This window comes from Ziziphus jujuba, chromosome 2 (genome assembly GCF_031755915.1).
Source record: "Ziziphus jujuba cultivar Dongzao chromosome 2, ASM3175591v1".
NCBI lineage: Eukaryota > Viridiplantae > Streptophyta > Magnoliopsida > Rosales > Rhamnaceae > Ziziphus > Ziziphus jujuba.
The window spans coordinates 13,866,367-13,879,030 of NC_083380.1; the positions used below are offsets into that span (position 1 = coordinate 13,866,367).

The following is a 12,664-nucleotide window of genomic DNA, read 5'->3' on the forward strand; positions in this document are numbered from 1 at the left end:
TTTGCACTTTACTTTTTATAATATTGAATTAGCATGTTTTATGAATAATGTAACATTAGTTGAAAACTTTTATATAAAAAACTTTTAACTATTAAAGTGCATGTGCATTGCATGCGAGGAAATTCTCTTTCTGTATTGAGATATAATCAAAATAAAATAAAAATTTAACATTCTATTTAATATAATTTATCGGCTAAAAAGTCATGGAATAAAGGTTTAAACTGATATTGCACTATTTACAAACTTCAAGGTTGTGCTGACAACTGACAAGAAGTGAATTCCATTTTCATTTTCTTTTGTTAAATAACGATGCAATACTAATTGAATTCCATGCTACAGAGAAACTGTAAAAAATGTTAGAAACCATACGGTATTATGCTTAAAATTCCAAAAAATTATACAAAAGGCCCCAACCTTAAGCCCAAACTAAGATTTTCCTTTAAAGGGCTGCTCATTATGTTGTGATCTCAGTGGGCCTTCTAACTAAGATTTTCCTTTAAAGGGCTGCTTATTATGTTGTGATCTCAGTGGGCCTTCTTTCATAGGTCCAACATAAAAGCATAAAAGCCTAGGGAAGTTCTTTTTATACGACCCAAATATTTCCCGCCACTTCAATTCATGTAAATTTACTAAAATTCCTAATTTACCAAAAAGTCCTAAAAAACCTCTTTTGACTCTTTTATTTCTCTTTTAATTTTTTTTTCTTTTTTTAGAAATTTTCATTTGTGGGGTTAGTTTGTGGGTAGCCACCAGCTTTCATCTGCTTTGGTCGTATGGAAATAAAAAAAAAAAAATGTTAAAATAAAATATAAATGTTTAATCAAATGTCAAAACGTTTTTTTTTTTTTTTTAAATTTTATATCAAAAAGTATAGAAACATGTTGGTTGTTTAGAAAGAAAAAGGGGAATTTGGCCCAATATCCTTCTTTTAAAGCCTCTAATGAAATATATCCCTCATTTCTTAGTTTTTTTTAATCTGCCCTCTGCTTTCTATTTTATCCCCAGTGAAAGTAAAAAATTACTCTACTTTCCTTTCTTCATTCCTTCAGTTCGAGAAACCCAGAGTCTTTAGTTTCTGCACTCTGCTTTTTTATTTTTCTTCATCCCCCAGAAAACCCACACACAATCTCATTAAGAAAAAAAAAAAAAAATTCCATGCTCCATCTCCCTGCATCTCTTACCTCTTCTCTTGCAAACATATGAAAGACTAAGGAAAAATTGTGTTTGAGGTAAGGATCTGTGTATTTTGATTGTTTTTTGTTTTTTTGTTTTTTTTAGCTTGGGTTTTTGCTTGATTGGCGAAAGGCGAAGACGATGATTGGAATGGAGGAAACTAGTCGAAATCAAGTAGTAGTAGTAGTAGTAGGTTATACAATTTAGTGGGGTAATTAAATATTATGAGTGAGCTTTAGGGTCGGTTTCTATATTGCTTTATGGTCAGAAACACTTCACGAGTGTTTGTTGAATTTTCTGATTGCAACAGAATATTAAAGGAAATTGAAAGAAAAGAAAACCCAAAAAAACAAAATTGAAGAATAAGTTGAAAGCGGTTATGGTTAAAATCTGCTTCAAATGTTGAATCATTTGTTTTCTTGTTTATATGACACTCACCATCTTGCTAGATATCATAATTTAATTACATAACTTCATTTTGATTTTATGTTGGTTTCTTGTTTATGGTTATGAAGGTGAGCGGTAGTTGTGTAGAGGAGCTTTACTTGGAAAGTTTGCAGCATCAAATAGAAAGTGATCTTATGCCAAGTGCCCGATGTGACCAAAGTGATTCTTATGGTATCCTTTTAGTTATATGTCCTATGGCGAATTATATAAGTAAACTTTTTTTTTTTTTTTTTTTTTTTTTACAATTAGTTAATATTTAAAAAAGATGTTATACATGCTATACGGACCATGAGGTATACTATCTGTGTTGTTTAGTTTGCCCTAATTTCTTTCTGTTTAGTTTTCAGCCAAGGTTGGAATTTCTTAGGCTTGGCTGGTGGAACATTATTAATTTTCAAGTTGATTACAAATATGCAGTTGGGGATAGGATAGGTGAACTGTCTTATACTTACTCCTATTTTATGAATTTGAGGTTGGTTGCCGAGATGTGGTATTAGTTTGCTTGTGGTTTTGTATTATAGGCTAATGGCACTCAAGACTTCCATGATAAACTGATATTTACAGATTGAGAAACCCATACTATTGGTTACAATTCCAAAAATGTGCTTGAAAATGCCTTAGGTCAGGTGCATATCATTATCCTTGTGCACTTGGTTATGAGGTTGATGTAGTGTCCCTCCTTAACATATTGAAGTTGTGGGTTTATTTATTTATTTATTTTTTGTCTATAAGTAATAATCGCTGCCCCCACACCCTTTCTGTGAATTTCATGTAACAATTGGTGTATTAATAGAGTGGATATCACGATGGTCTCATAGCAAGAGAAGAAGCTGTAGTGCAAGAGGGATTTAATATTGGCTTTAAGGAATCAGTCCTTGTTGGGTACAAATGGGGTCTAGTTAGAGGTGATACTAGGTAAAAGAAAACAAAAGAGGAAAATAATTTGAATGCTTTATTGCTTATAGAGTTTTTAATGAAATTGCTATAAGCATATGATTAAAAAAGAATTTAAATGCTCTGTTGCTCATAGAGTTTTTAATGAAGTTGCTATAAACATATTATTAACTTCTTTTCTCTGCTACTTTTGTTTTCCTATTTTGTCCAATCTGCATCCCCATGAACTGCCTTCACTTTAGTTCCCGAGGACTTGAAAGAGAGCATTTAAATTCTCAAGATGGTAACCAAACTCTCAAAGACATGAATTGTATGGTTGCTTTTCATAAGGGTTTGACAACATGGGCTAAGTGGGTGGATTCTACTATGAATCATAGTAAAACCAAAGTCATCTTCCAAGGAATTTCTCTTACCCACTACCATTAAGTTTACTTCTTTCCCATCACCAATTTTTTTTTTTTTGAAAACCAAAAATTAATTTCATGAATTTCTCTGATGCTTTTTTTTTTCTTTCTTTTTTTTTTCCTTTTCATATTTAGTGGCAAGGGATTGGAATGAGCTAGGGGTGACAAACTGTGGAAATGAGACAAAACTCCTAAGTGGATCAGTCTATCGAGGCGGATTGCCCAAGGAATTATATGTGGTGAAAGATGTATTAACTGGAATGAGAAAACATGTTCATCTACTGGACATAACAACTATATCACAACTCAGAAAAGATGCACATCCTGGCTTTTATAATGGCTTTAGGCGCATGGACTGTAACCATTGGTGTATTGTTGGACTTCTAGATACTTGGAATCAAATTTTTATGCATTTCTCATAATTGTTATGCTTGTTCTGGTATTTTTAGTTTATAAAAATGATCATACAGTTGCTTAGGTCCTTCCTTTCATAGATCACCATTTTTAAGGGAATCAAGTTTCAAAACACGACCGATCTTTTCATTTTCAATGTCAACCAGATATTGAGAGTTAAACATCATTAATGAAACTCTACAATCCTGGATAATTTAGAGTATTTAATATATTCATAATTTGAACCATAAATTTGCACGACCTTTGATTTTTTTTTTCCCTGGTTAAATATGTCATTTAAAGGCCCACTCTTTAATTCTTTGGTTGTTAAATATGTCATTTGATAGTTTCCTGACCTTGCATGTTACATTAGTATATGAGTCTTTGGAAAATTGCATGGTGACGGAGGAATGAGGCAAGGCTGCATGAGTCAAACATATGAGGGATGCAAAGTGGTTGAGACTAAGACAAAGTTTTGAAAAAGTTCTCAAATTTGCACAAAAATTTGATTATTGTAGGGCCTTCGGTAATTACCAATGAAACCTACGGTAATCAATTTGTCCTTACTTGAAAAATTACTGTAGGTTTCATCGGTAATTACCGAAATCCCTATGGTAATCACATTTTACCAATTTTTTAGGCCCCATAAATCCCCTTACGTGTGTTAAATGAAAAAACATGCAACATATGGATTATCAAATGATCGTAATGAGAGAAAATCCCAAAATTGCTTAAAAAGCTCTCAAATTGGCCAAAAAAATACGATGACTGTAGACCTTCGGTAATTCCCGATGAAACCTTTGGTAACCAACATATACTATCTGGAAAAATTACCATAGGTGTCATCGGTAATTACCGAAAACCCAGTGGTAATCACATTTTACCAATGTTATGGCCTCCACAAGTCCCATAATGTTTGTTAAATGCAAAAACATGCAAAATATGGATTCTAAAATTATCCTAAGGAGGGAAATTCCCAAAATCTCTGAAAAAGTTCTCAAATTGGCCAAAAATTTATGTTGACTGTAGACCTTCGGTAATTCCCGATGAAACCTTCGGTAACCAACATATACCCTCTGGAAAAATTACCGATGGTTTCATCGGAAATTATCGAAACTCCTATGGTAATCACATTTTACCAATTTTTTGGGCCCCACAAGTCCCCTTACGTGTGTTAAATGAAAAACCATGCAAAATATGGATTCTAAAATTATCCTAAGGAGGGAAAACCCCAAAATATTTGAAAAATTTCTCAAATTGGCCAAAAAATTACGATGAATGTAGACATTCGGTAATTCCCAATGAAACCTTCGGTAACCAACATATACCCTCTGGAAAAATTACCGATGGTTTCATCGGGAATTACAGAAACCCCTATGGTAATCACATTTTACCAATTTTTTGGGCCCCACAAGTCCCCTTACGTGTGTTAAATGAAAAACCATGCAAAATATGGATTCTAAAATTATCCTAAGGAGGGAAAACTCCAAAATATCTGAAAATTTTCTCAAATTGGCAAAAAAATTACAATGACTATAAACCTACGGTAATTCCCAATGAAACCTTCGGTAACCAACATATACCCTCTGGAAAAAATTACAGATGGTTTCATCGGGAATTACCGAAACCCCTATGGCAATCACATTTTACCAATTTTTTGGGCCCCATAAGTCCCCTTACGTGTGTTAAATGAAAAACCATGCAAAATATGGATTCTAAAATTATCCTAAGGAGGGAAAACCCCAAAATATCTTAAAATTTTCTCAAATTGGCCAAAAAATTACGATGACTGTAGACCTTCGGTAATTCCCGAAGAAACCTTCGATCACCAACATATACTCTCTGGAAAAATTACCGTAGGTGTCATCGGTAATTATCGAACCCCAGTGGTAATCACATTTTACAAATGTTATGGACCCCACAAGTCCCATAATGTGTGTTAAATGCAAAAACATTCAAAACATGGATTCTAAAATTATCCTAGGGAGAGAAAATCCCAAAATTGCTTAAAAAATCCTCAAATTGGCCAAAAAAATATGATTACTGTAGACCTTCGGTAACTTTTCCAGAGGGTATATGTTGGTTACCGACGCTTTCATAAGTAATTACCGAATGTCTACAGTCATCGTAATTTTTTGGCCAATTTGAGAACTTTTTCAGAGATTTTGGGGTTTTTCCTCCTTAGGATAATTTTAGAATCCATATTTTGCATGGTTTTTCATTTAACACACGTAAGGGGACTTGTGGGGTCCAAAAAATTGGTAAAATGTGATTACCATAGGGGTTTCGGTAATTCTCGATGAAACCATCGGTAATTTTTCCAGAGGGTATATGTTGGTTACCGAAGGTTTCATCGGGAATTACCGAAGGTCTACAGTCATCATAAATTTTTGGCCAATTTGAGAACTTTTTCTGAGATTTTGGGGATTTCCCTCCTTAGGATAATTTTAGAATCCATATTTTGCATGTTTTTGCATTTAACACACATTATGGGACTTGTGGGGGCCATAACATTGGTAAAATGTGATTACCACTGGGGTTTTGGTAATTACCGATGACACCTACAGTAATTTTTTCAGAGAGTATATGTTGGTTAGCGAAGGTTTCATCGGGAATTACCGAAGGTCTACAGTCATCGTATTTTTTTGGCCAATTTGAGAGCTTTTAAGCAACTTTGGGATTTTCTCTCATTACGATCATTGGATAATCCATATGTTGCATGTTTTTTCATTTAACACACGTAAGGGGACTTGTGGGGCCCAAAAAATTGGTAAAACGTGATTACCATAGGGGTTTCGATAATTCCCGATGAAACCTTCGGTAATTTTTCCAGAGGGTATATGTTGGTTACTGAAGGTTTCATCGGGAATTACCGAAGGTCTACAGTCATCGTAATTTTTTGGCCAATTTGAGAAATTTTTCAGATATTTTGGGGTTTTCCCTCCTTAGGATAATTTTAGAATTCATATTTTGCATGGTTTTTCATTTAACACACGTAAGGGGACTTGTGGGGCCCAAAAAATTGGTAAAATGTACACCTAAATGCAGATAAAAAAATTGCCACTACAGTATGCATCATATTTGCATTACCAAATGCAAATTATCAAACACGCAGGAACCTTTTAAGGCAACAGATTTTGCATCATAATTAGATGCATAACCATAAGCAACTAACCATCATTACTTAATCAATTTTTCATACCAACCATAAATTTCCAATAAATGGACAAAATTATTCTAAATTTTATAAAATGTTTTAGAGCCTTTAGCATATATGTTGAAACATTCCTTACATAATTACCAATGAAGAGTTCACGTTAATATTCAATTTCATTCTTGCCTTGTCATTTTCCAAATAGACCTTTCAACAAAATAACTAACAAATCTTGGGTTCTTATTCAACACATATTCCGTTCGTTAGCCTAAAGCCACTTAAAAAAATGATTACATAACCTCCTGCACCTTGATGTCAATGGAATAGGGTAAGCCGTAAGTCTCAATAGCTCCAAAATTGTCCATGACCCTCCAAATAGAAGTTTGAAATATTCATCTTTCAGACTAACTATTCAAAGGGAAACCTTTTCTTTTATGGAGTTGGGGAACCCTATTACAAACCCCCAACTTTAACCAGTTCAGCCATTAAGCTCAATAGGAAAAAAGGAAACTCTTGTCCTAATAAGGTTAAAATTAATTTTATATATATATATATATATATATATAATGAACAACAGACAACAAATAACAAAAACCAAATGCAACCCCTAAATCATCATAGGAGACGCTTTTGATGAGTGAGAAATAAGAGATACGAGAATCTAAACCTTTTGCTCATTGTCTTCTCTCCTGAGATAGAAGAAGAACTCCGTGTAAAGTGAACAGCAGACCCAATTCCAAAAACTCCAACGGTTTCATTCACATACAATCACGATTTTCTGTTTCCTTCGACATAAAAACAGAGGAAACCTCGCAAGACTCTGACTGACAGGCAAACCAATCCAAAGCTTTCGCACTGGAAGGCACAGCGACCTTTAGAAATCCTCACAGAATCACATATGAAATGAAAACCAAACAAAATGACATAGTATCAAAACAGCAAAGTGAAACGACATAGTATGTGAAATGAAAATCACATACGGAATTTTCCAGTACCTGAAACCGAAAGAACCCACATGAGGTAGAAGGAGGATTCAGCTTCAACTTCCCCACAGCATCTTTGATACTCTCTAATCCCTTCTCAAGAGTCAATGTCGGGGGTAGACTATGCGTAATGCAAGTCTCCACCACAAAATCCCCATCCTCCATTCCCAAATCCTTGCTGATTTCCATTATCAGACCATCAGATCGCACACCGAACACTACCTAAAACAAAAATTACAAAAGCATAAGGAAAAAAATTACAGAAATAGCAAAAACAAAAAAACATAACCCTAATTTCGATTCCAACTTATCCCAAAAGCAATTAGAAAAAAAAAAATACACTCCACAAATGTTTTCAATAAACCCTTGAAACCACTCAAATAGAAAAGTCAAAGGAAAAATGAAGCAAACAGACCAGACATTTTATCAGAAAGGCCAAGTGAAACAGCAAGCTTATGCATCTGCTTCCGCCATGCAGTACCACCCTTGAGCTTCGTATATAAATCCACATCCTCCTTCTTCACAATACCCTAATTTCGAATTCCAAACCATCAATTTCTTTCTTTGTATGGAATTTTGGTGACCGAAGAGACGAAACGGGGCTATTTGGCAAAACGGAAACTAGGTAAAGAAAGCTTGATGGATGAATGAGAAGAGATGAGCCAGCTTTAGGGAAGCGTGATGAAGGAGAAGAGAACAGTCGGGTGAAAGAAAAGAAAGAAATAACATAAAATAAAAAAAGATAAAAATATTTAATTTGGATATAAGGGTATTTTGGGATTATTAAAAATTAAAAGGGTAGAAAAAAAAAAGATAGCAAATGAAGGGGTAGAAATCGTGAAGCTCATCCCTATGGGGGCATTGGGCCAAATTCCCCAAATAATAATAATAATAATAATAAATTCCACAAATTAGCTAATATTTGGTGTCTCATCACATAAATGTGTTGAATCTATTAAAGTTTTTTAACAAAAAAATAAAAAAGGACTCTAATATTTTGATGTCTCATGACATAAATGTTTTGAATCTATTAAAGTTTTTTAACCAAAGATTAAAAAAGGACTAATGGTGGTGGAGTGTTTGGATGAGTTGGAGGATATGATTGTTAAAACCAAAATAGGAGTCACAAATTCACAAAATAGTTGAGAGACCACTTATATATACACTTATTTATTTGTTTTATTGGATTCATACAAACGATCTTGGATTCGAAATATTTTAAAAAGAAAAATTATTGTAAATAATTAAGGAAAATTACAGAAGCATTTTGTTTTAAATCTCAACCTAAAAAAATGACTAACTTTTTTTAATACTTGACAAAAAAGCATATCTGATTTAATAAAATAAGGGATTCCCTCAAAAAAATTTTAAATAAATATAATGAGAACTGAAGAGCTTAGCTGTCCTCATATGCAATAAATGCTATATGCAAACTGTGAAGAGTAGAATTATTGGTCTAGACATCAACAAAGGAAGAAAAATATCACAAAGCGAGTCATTATCAAACTGTCTTGTAAGTAGTAAGTATGCAAGTGGATATGTTGTCTCGAAGATTGAATTGGATAATCAAAATAATTAAGTCTTCCATCTAAAGATCCTATTTCCATTCACTGACTTCATATCAGAAATTCTAAGGAAATTTCAGAAATCATGAAAGCAACAAAGTATCTAAAATGTCTATAAAACAAATGAAATCAGAAATGGAAAGGCTTGAAATTGTCATAGCAATTAAACATCAGCCATGGTAGTCAAGGATCACCGACTGACAACACGATTAACTATTGGTTGAACAAATATATGAACCCTGCAGAAAGCAAGTAGTTGTCAATAAGCAAAAAATACTATCTAGTTTACATGAAAAGAATCATGAAAAGGAAACTCCATATGAATGATAAACTTTCTACGTACCTTTTTCCAGGGAATCATGAAAAGGAAACTCCATATGAATGATAAACTTTCTATGTACTTTCATGATTTTCTTCATTTGGAAAATTCTCCTTCCCTGTATCAGACTTCTTATCTGCAGAAACCTATATGAACAACATAAAATAAAAGTGAAAAATATAATGAGCACTGGGAAATAAAAACCACCATAGCTGAATATATTACCCTCGGTAGAAATGGAGGTTTCTGTTAACGTATAGAATGTGCAACCATGGAGTTTAAACAGTAAATTTCCCTTATGATTCTCATGTTGATAATGAAGTAAATGCAATAATTGACAGTTTGCATTAAACATTAAGGAAAACAAGAATTATACATGACAACAATAACTGATAACAACGAAAGTAGTTATATTTAATCACCAACAGCAATTATAGTAATAAAATAACTATAACTACAATTATATTAAAATACAAATAAGCGTGCAGACAATTAAATTTAATAAGTAAGCAGTATTCAATAATGGAAAACACACAAGACCCAAAAAAATAATAATAATATAAAACACACAATTACCATCTTTAGAATAACCTCCACAGCACCTTTGCCATCACCAAGAGCTCCATCTATTTCATCAATCACCTAGAGAAAAAGTAGTAACTTGTTTCTTCTGCATACATTCGAGAATAAGAAGGGTAACCATAAAAAATAATACCAACCAAGCACTTTGGCCTCGAGTCAACAGTGATAGAGTTCATCTGCACTACATCAAGAATTTTTGCTTCAATTGTTGATGATGACCGATCATCACTAGCATTAACCTACAGAGTAAAAAACACTTGAGGGAAAGATAAAGGAAATAGAAATAAAAGACTAGAAGAGATAACAATGAAACTAAAAAGTAAAGTGTTAAAAAGAAAAAAAAAATGAAAAAAAAATGTAGGGCAAAAATAATGTATGGGCTCATGTTTATGGACTCTACTAACATAAGTTAATAACATAGACACACACAAACATAAAATCAAGAGAAACAATTACTGCATACATCAATCAGTCATATACAAGTCAAAGAAACATGGGAAATGTAAATAGGATTCCACTATAGTGGAAATCTTGTTTTCCAGTTCCTTTTTATGCAAAGGATATTTCAATTAAACTTGGGGATTTAATGGTGAGCAAAAGAAGTCCAGAAAAAAAAAAATTTCACCAGTTATTGCAAATCAGAGCTCCTTTTCCCTCAATTTTTATACAGATCAATCTTTAAAGCAGTTACTTTCTTTTCCAAGTACTTAAGCTAAGATTTCCACATTCATTGTTAGCTACTGTGACTTAGCAACAATCTGCGGCTTACTTATTGGAGACACAACATCCTCAGCATCTTCACTTTTAGAAACCGTTTTGAGAAAACCATTCATTCGTCCATTAATGCAGGCTACTTAACAACTATCCTAAATAAATAAAGGACCAGTTGGTTTTCTTCTTGATGAACTCTCCTTTGCTAGTTTTTTATATATAACATTGAGGTGATCATCAACATTATATGAGAGAGATGAAAGAGAAATATATATGAGAGTATAGAATCAACAAATCCAAATGGCTAGGGTATTTCATAGTATATTTGCAAACTGGCAAACCTAATCAAGGCAGGTTTTAATGTGCAAATAGTATGTGTCCTTGATTATACAGGAAGCCTTGAGAATGGTGAACATGAGAGCTCATGATAGAAAAAAATTATCAAAAGATTGAAAACAAAATATCAGTAAATCAACTAAACCAAAACCAAAAAAAGATTATTCAGCAAAAAATTCCACAAGACAAAAGAAAGGTTATTCAGCAAAAAATTCCACAAAGGAGAAAAATGCCACCAGGACTTCTGGGATGCTACCCAAAAAGCACTTCCTAAGCAATTGAAAATATCAAATATTTGTAACGTGGTCAATGCTTCCTCATAGTAAATGTGACTGGCATGTGGCAAGCACCTATCAGAAACATCTTTTTACATGTTCGATTTTACAGCATCTAGTACCGATACAGAAGAAAATCATTACTAATAACATAATAATTTCATCTTATGTTTTGAAGAATGCACAGATCAATAAGATGCATATTAAATAGGACAAAAATATGATGAAAAAAATCTCACCTTCTGTTCTGGTGGACCTGTAGACCTTGATTTTTTGTTCCACAAGTCTTGAACACCTTTCGCACCACTATCTTTATGGTCCAAAGCATTAGAATGACTAAAATCTTCCTTATTCCATCTTGATCCTCTGTACTTCCTTGGAAAATTAGAAACCAGAGATTTTCGATGTTGAGAAATTGAAGAATGTCGTCTTAAAGCAGATAGAACATCATCTGGGGTACTCCATCCAGCATCATATCATCATACACATCTCTCAGCAAGAAATGCCTACCACCACCGTTATTAAAAAAAAAAAAAAAAAGAACACAACTTTCACAATTTCTCCCAAAAAAAAAAAGAAAAAATCCCAAAACCACAAAAAGAAACTCAAAATTAGAATCTACCTTCTCTGCGCGGTGAGAGAATCGATAACAGTGTTATACTTAGAGACATCGCTTATGTAGTTCCTCCTTACGTATTCCTCTGTTGAAACTGCACTGAAGTATCGCCGTCCCACCTCTCGCAGCACTGAATTACGCTACCCTGAATTATAACAATCTAAAATATATTATTTATTTTAAAAAAAAAAACTATTTCATTATTAGCGAAACGAGTAAGAAAATGTCTGGGGAAAAGCTTAAGAATTTGAAAATGGAGAGGAGAAGATTACCAGTGATTGATAGAATGAGCCTTATGCTTTCCTACTTCGCTGTTGCCTACCTGTTGCTTCTGCTTCTGCTCCTAGGGCTCTCTAAAACCCTGCAGTTTTCTCTCTGAGTCACCTCTTCACCATTTCCTTCAAAACGCACAGTCTCCAAGCTTACAATCCGGCCGATGCAAAAGGAAACAGAGGGCTCCTAATGGGCTGGATATTGATTATAAGGAGAAGAGAAAAGTCGGATGAAGAAAAGAAAGAAAAAAACATAGAAAAAAAAAGAATAAAAATATTTAATTTGGATATAAGGGTATTTTGGGATTATCAAAAATTGAAGGGGTAGAAAAAAAAGATATCAAATGAGGGGGCAAAAATCGTTAACCTCATCCCTATGAGGGTATTGGGCCAAATTTCCCAAAGAAAAACTCATAAGCATGATGAAGGCCCATTAAAAAAACCCAAATGGCTGTGACTTATGTTTCTGTGTAAATGGGCCTATTTTCATAGATCCAATATAAAAGCAAACAAATAGCCAAAAAGCAAACACTAGATTTC

At 33.4% G+C, this 12,664-nt stretch overlaps 1 protein-coding gene and 1 long non-coding RNA gene across 11 annotated transcripts; one reads left to right on the plus strand and one right to left on the minus strand.

Annotated features, from left to right (window-relative positions):
- The first annotated feature begins 959 nt into the window (after positions 1 to 959).
- LOC107426298 (protein trichome birefringence-like 40) lies at positions 960 to 3,572 on the plus strand. Of its 10 annotated transcripts, none has more exons than XR_009635522.1 (5): positions 960 to 1,229; positions 1,689 to 1,791; positions 1,961 to 2,052; positions 2,414 to 2,535; positions 3,054 to 3,572. XR_009635522.1 is itself a non-coding variant. In XM_060814054.1 (5 exons), the coding sequence occupies exons 2-5, from the start codon at positions 1,789 to 1,791 to the stop codon at positions 3,338 to 3,340; spliced, it is 453 nt and encodes a 150-aa protein (XP_060670037.1). In that variant the 5' UTR covers positions 960 to 1,229; positions 1,689 to 1,788; the 3' UTR covers positions 3,341 to 3,572. The 10 variants fall into 10 exon arrangements, 1 of the variants encoding a protein (XP_060670037.1); XR_009635525.1 differs by lacking the exon at positions 2,414 to 2,535 and adding an exon at positions 2,757 to 2,797; XR_009635521.1 differs by lacking the exon at positions 3,054 to 3,572 and adding an exon at positions 2,757 to 3,047.
- Positions 3,573 to 9,352: 5,780 nt separating this feature from the next.
- On the minus strand, positions 9,353 to 11,927 carry LOC132800612 (uncharacterized). Its single transcript, XR_009635798.1, has 5 exons — positions 11,859 to 11,927; positions 11,476 to 11,742; positions 10,052 to 10,153; positions 9,909 to 9,974; positions 9,353 to 9,478 (listed from the first exon to the last, which is right to left on the minus strand). It is a non-coding gene; the product is annotated as an uncharacterized LOC132800612 (long non-coding RNA).
- Positions 11,928 to 12,664: the final 737 nt, after the last annotated feature.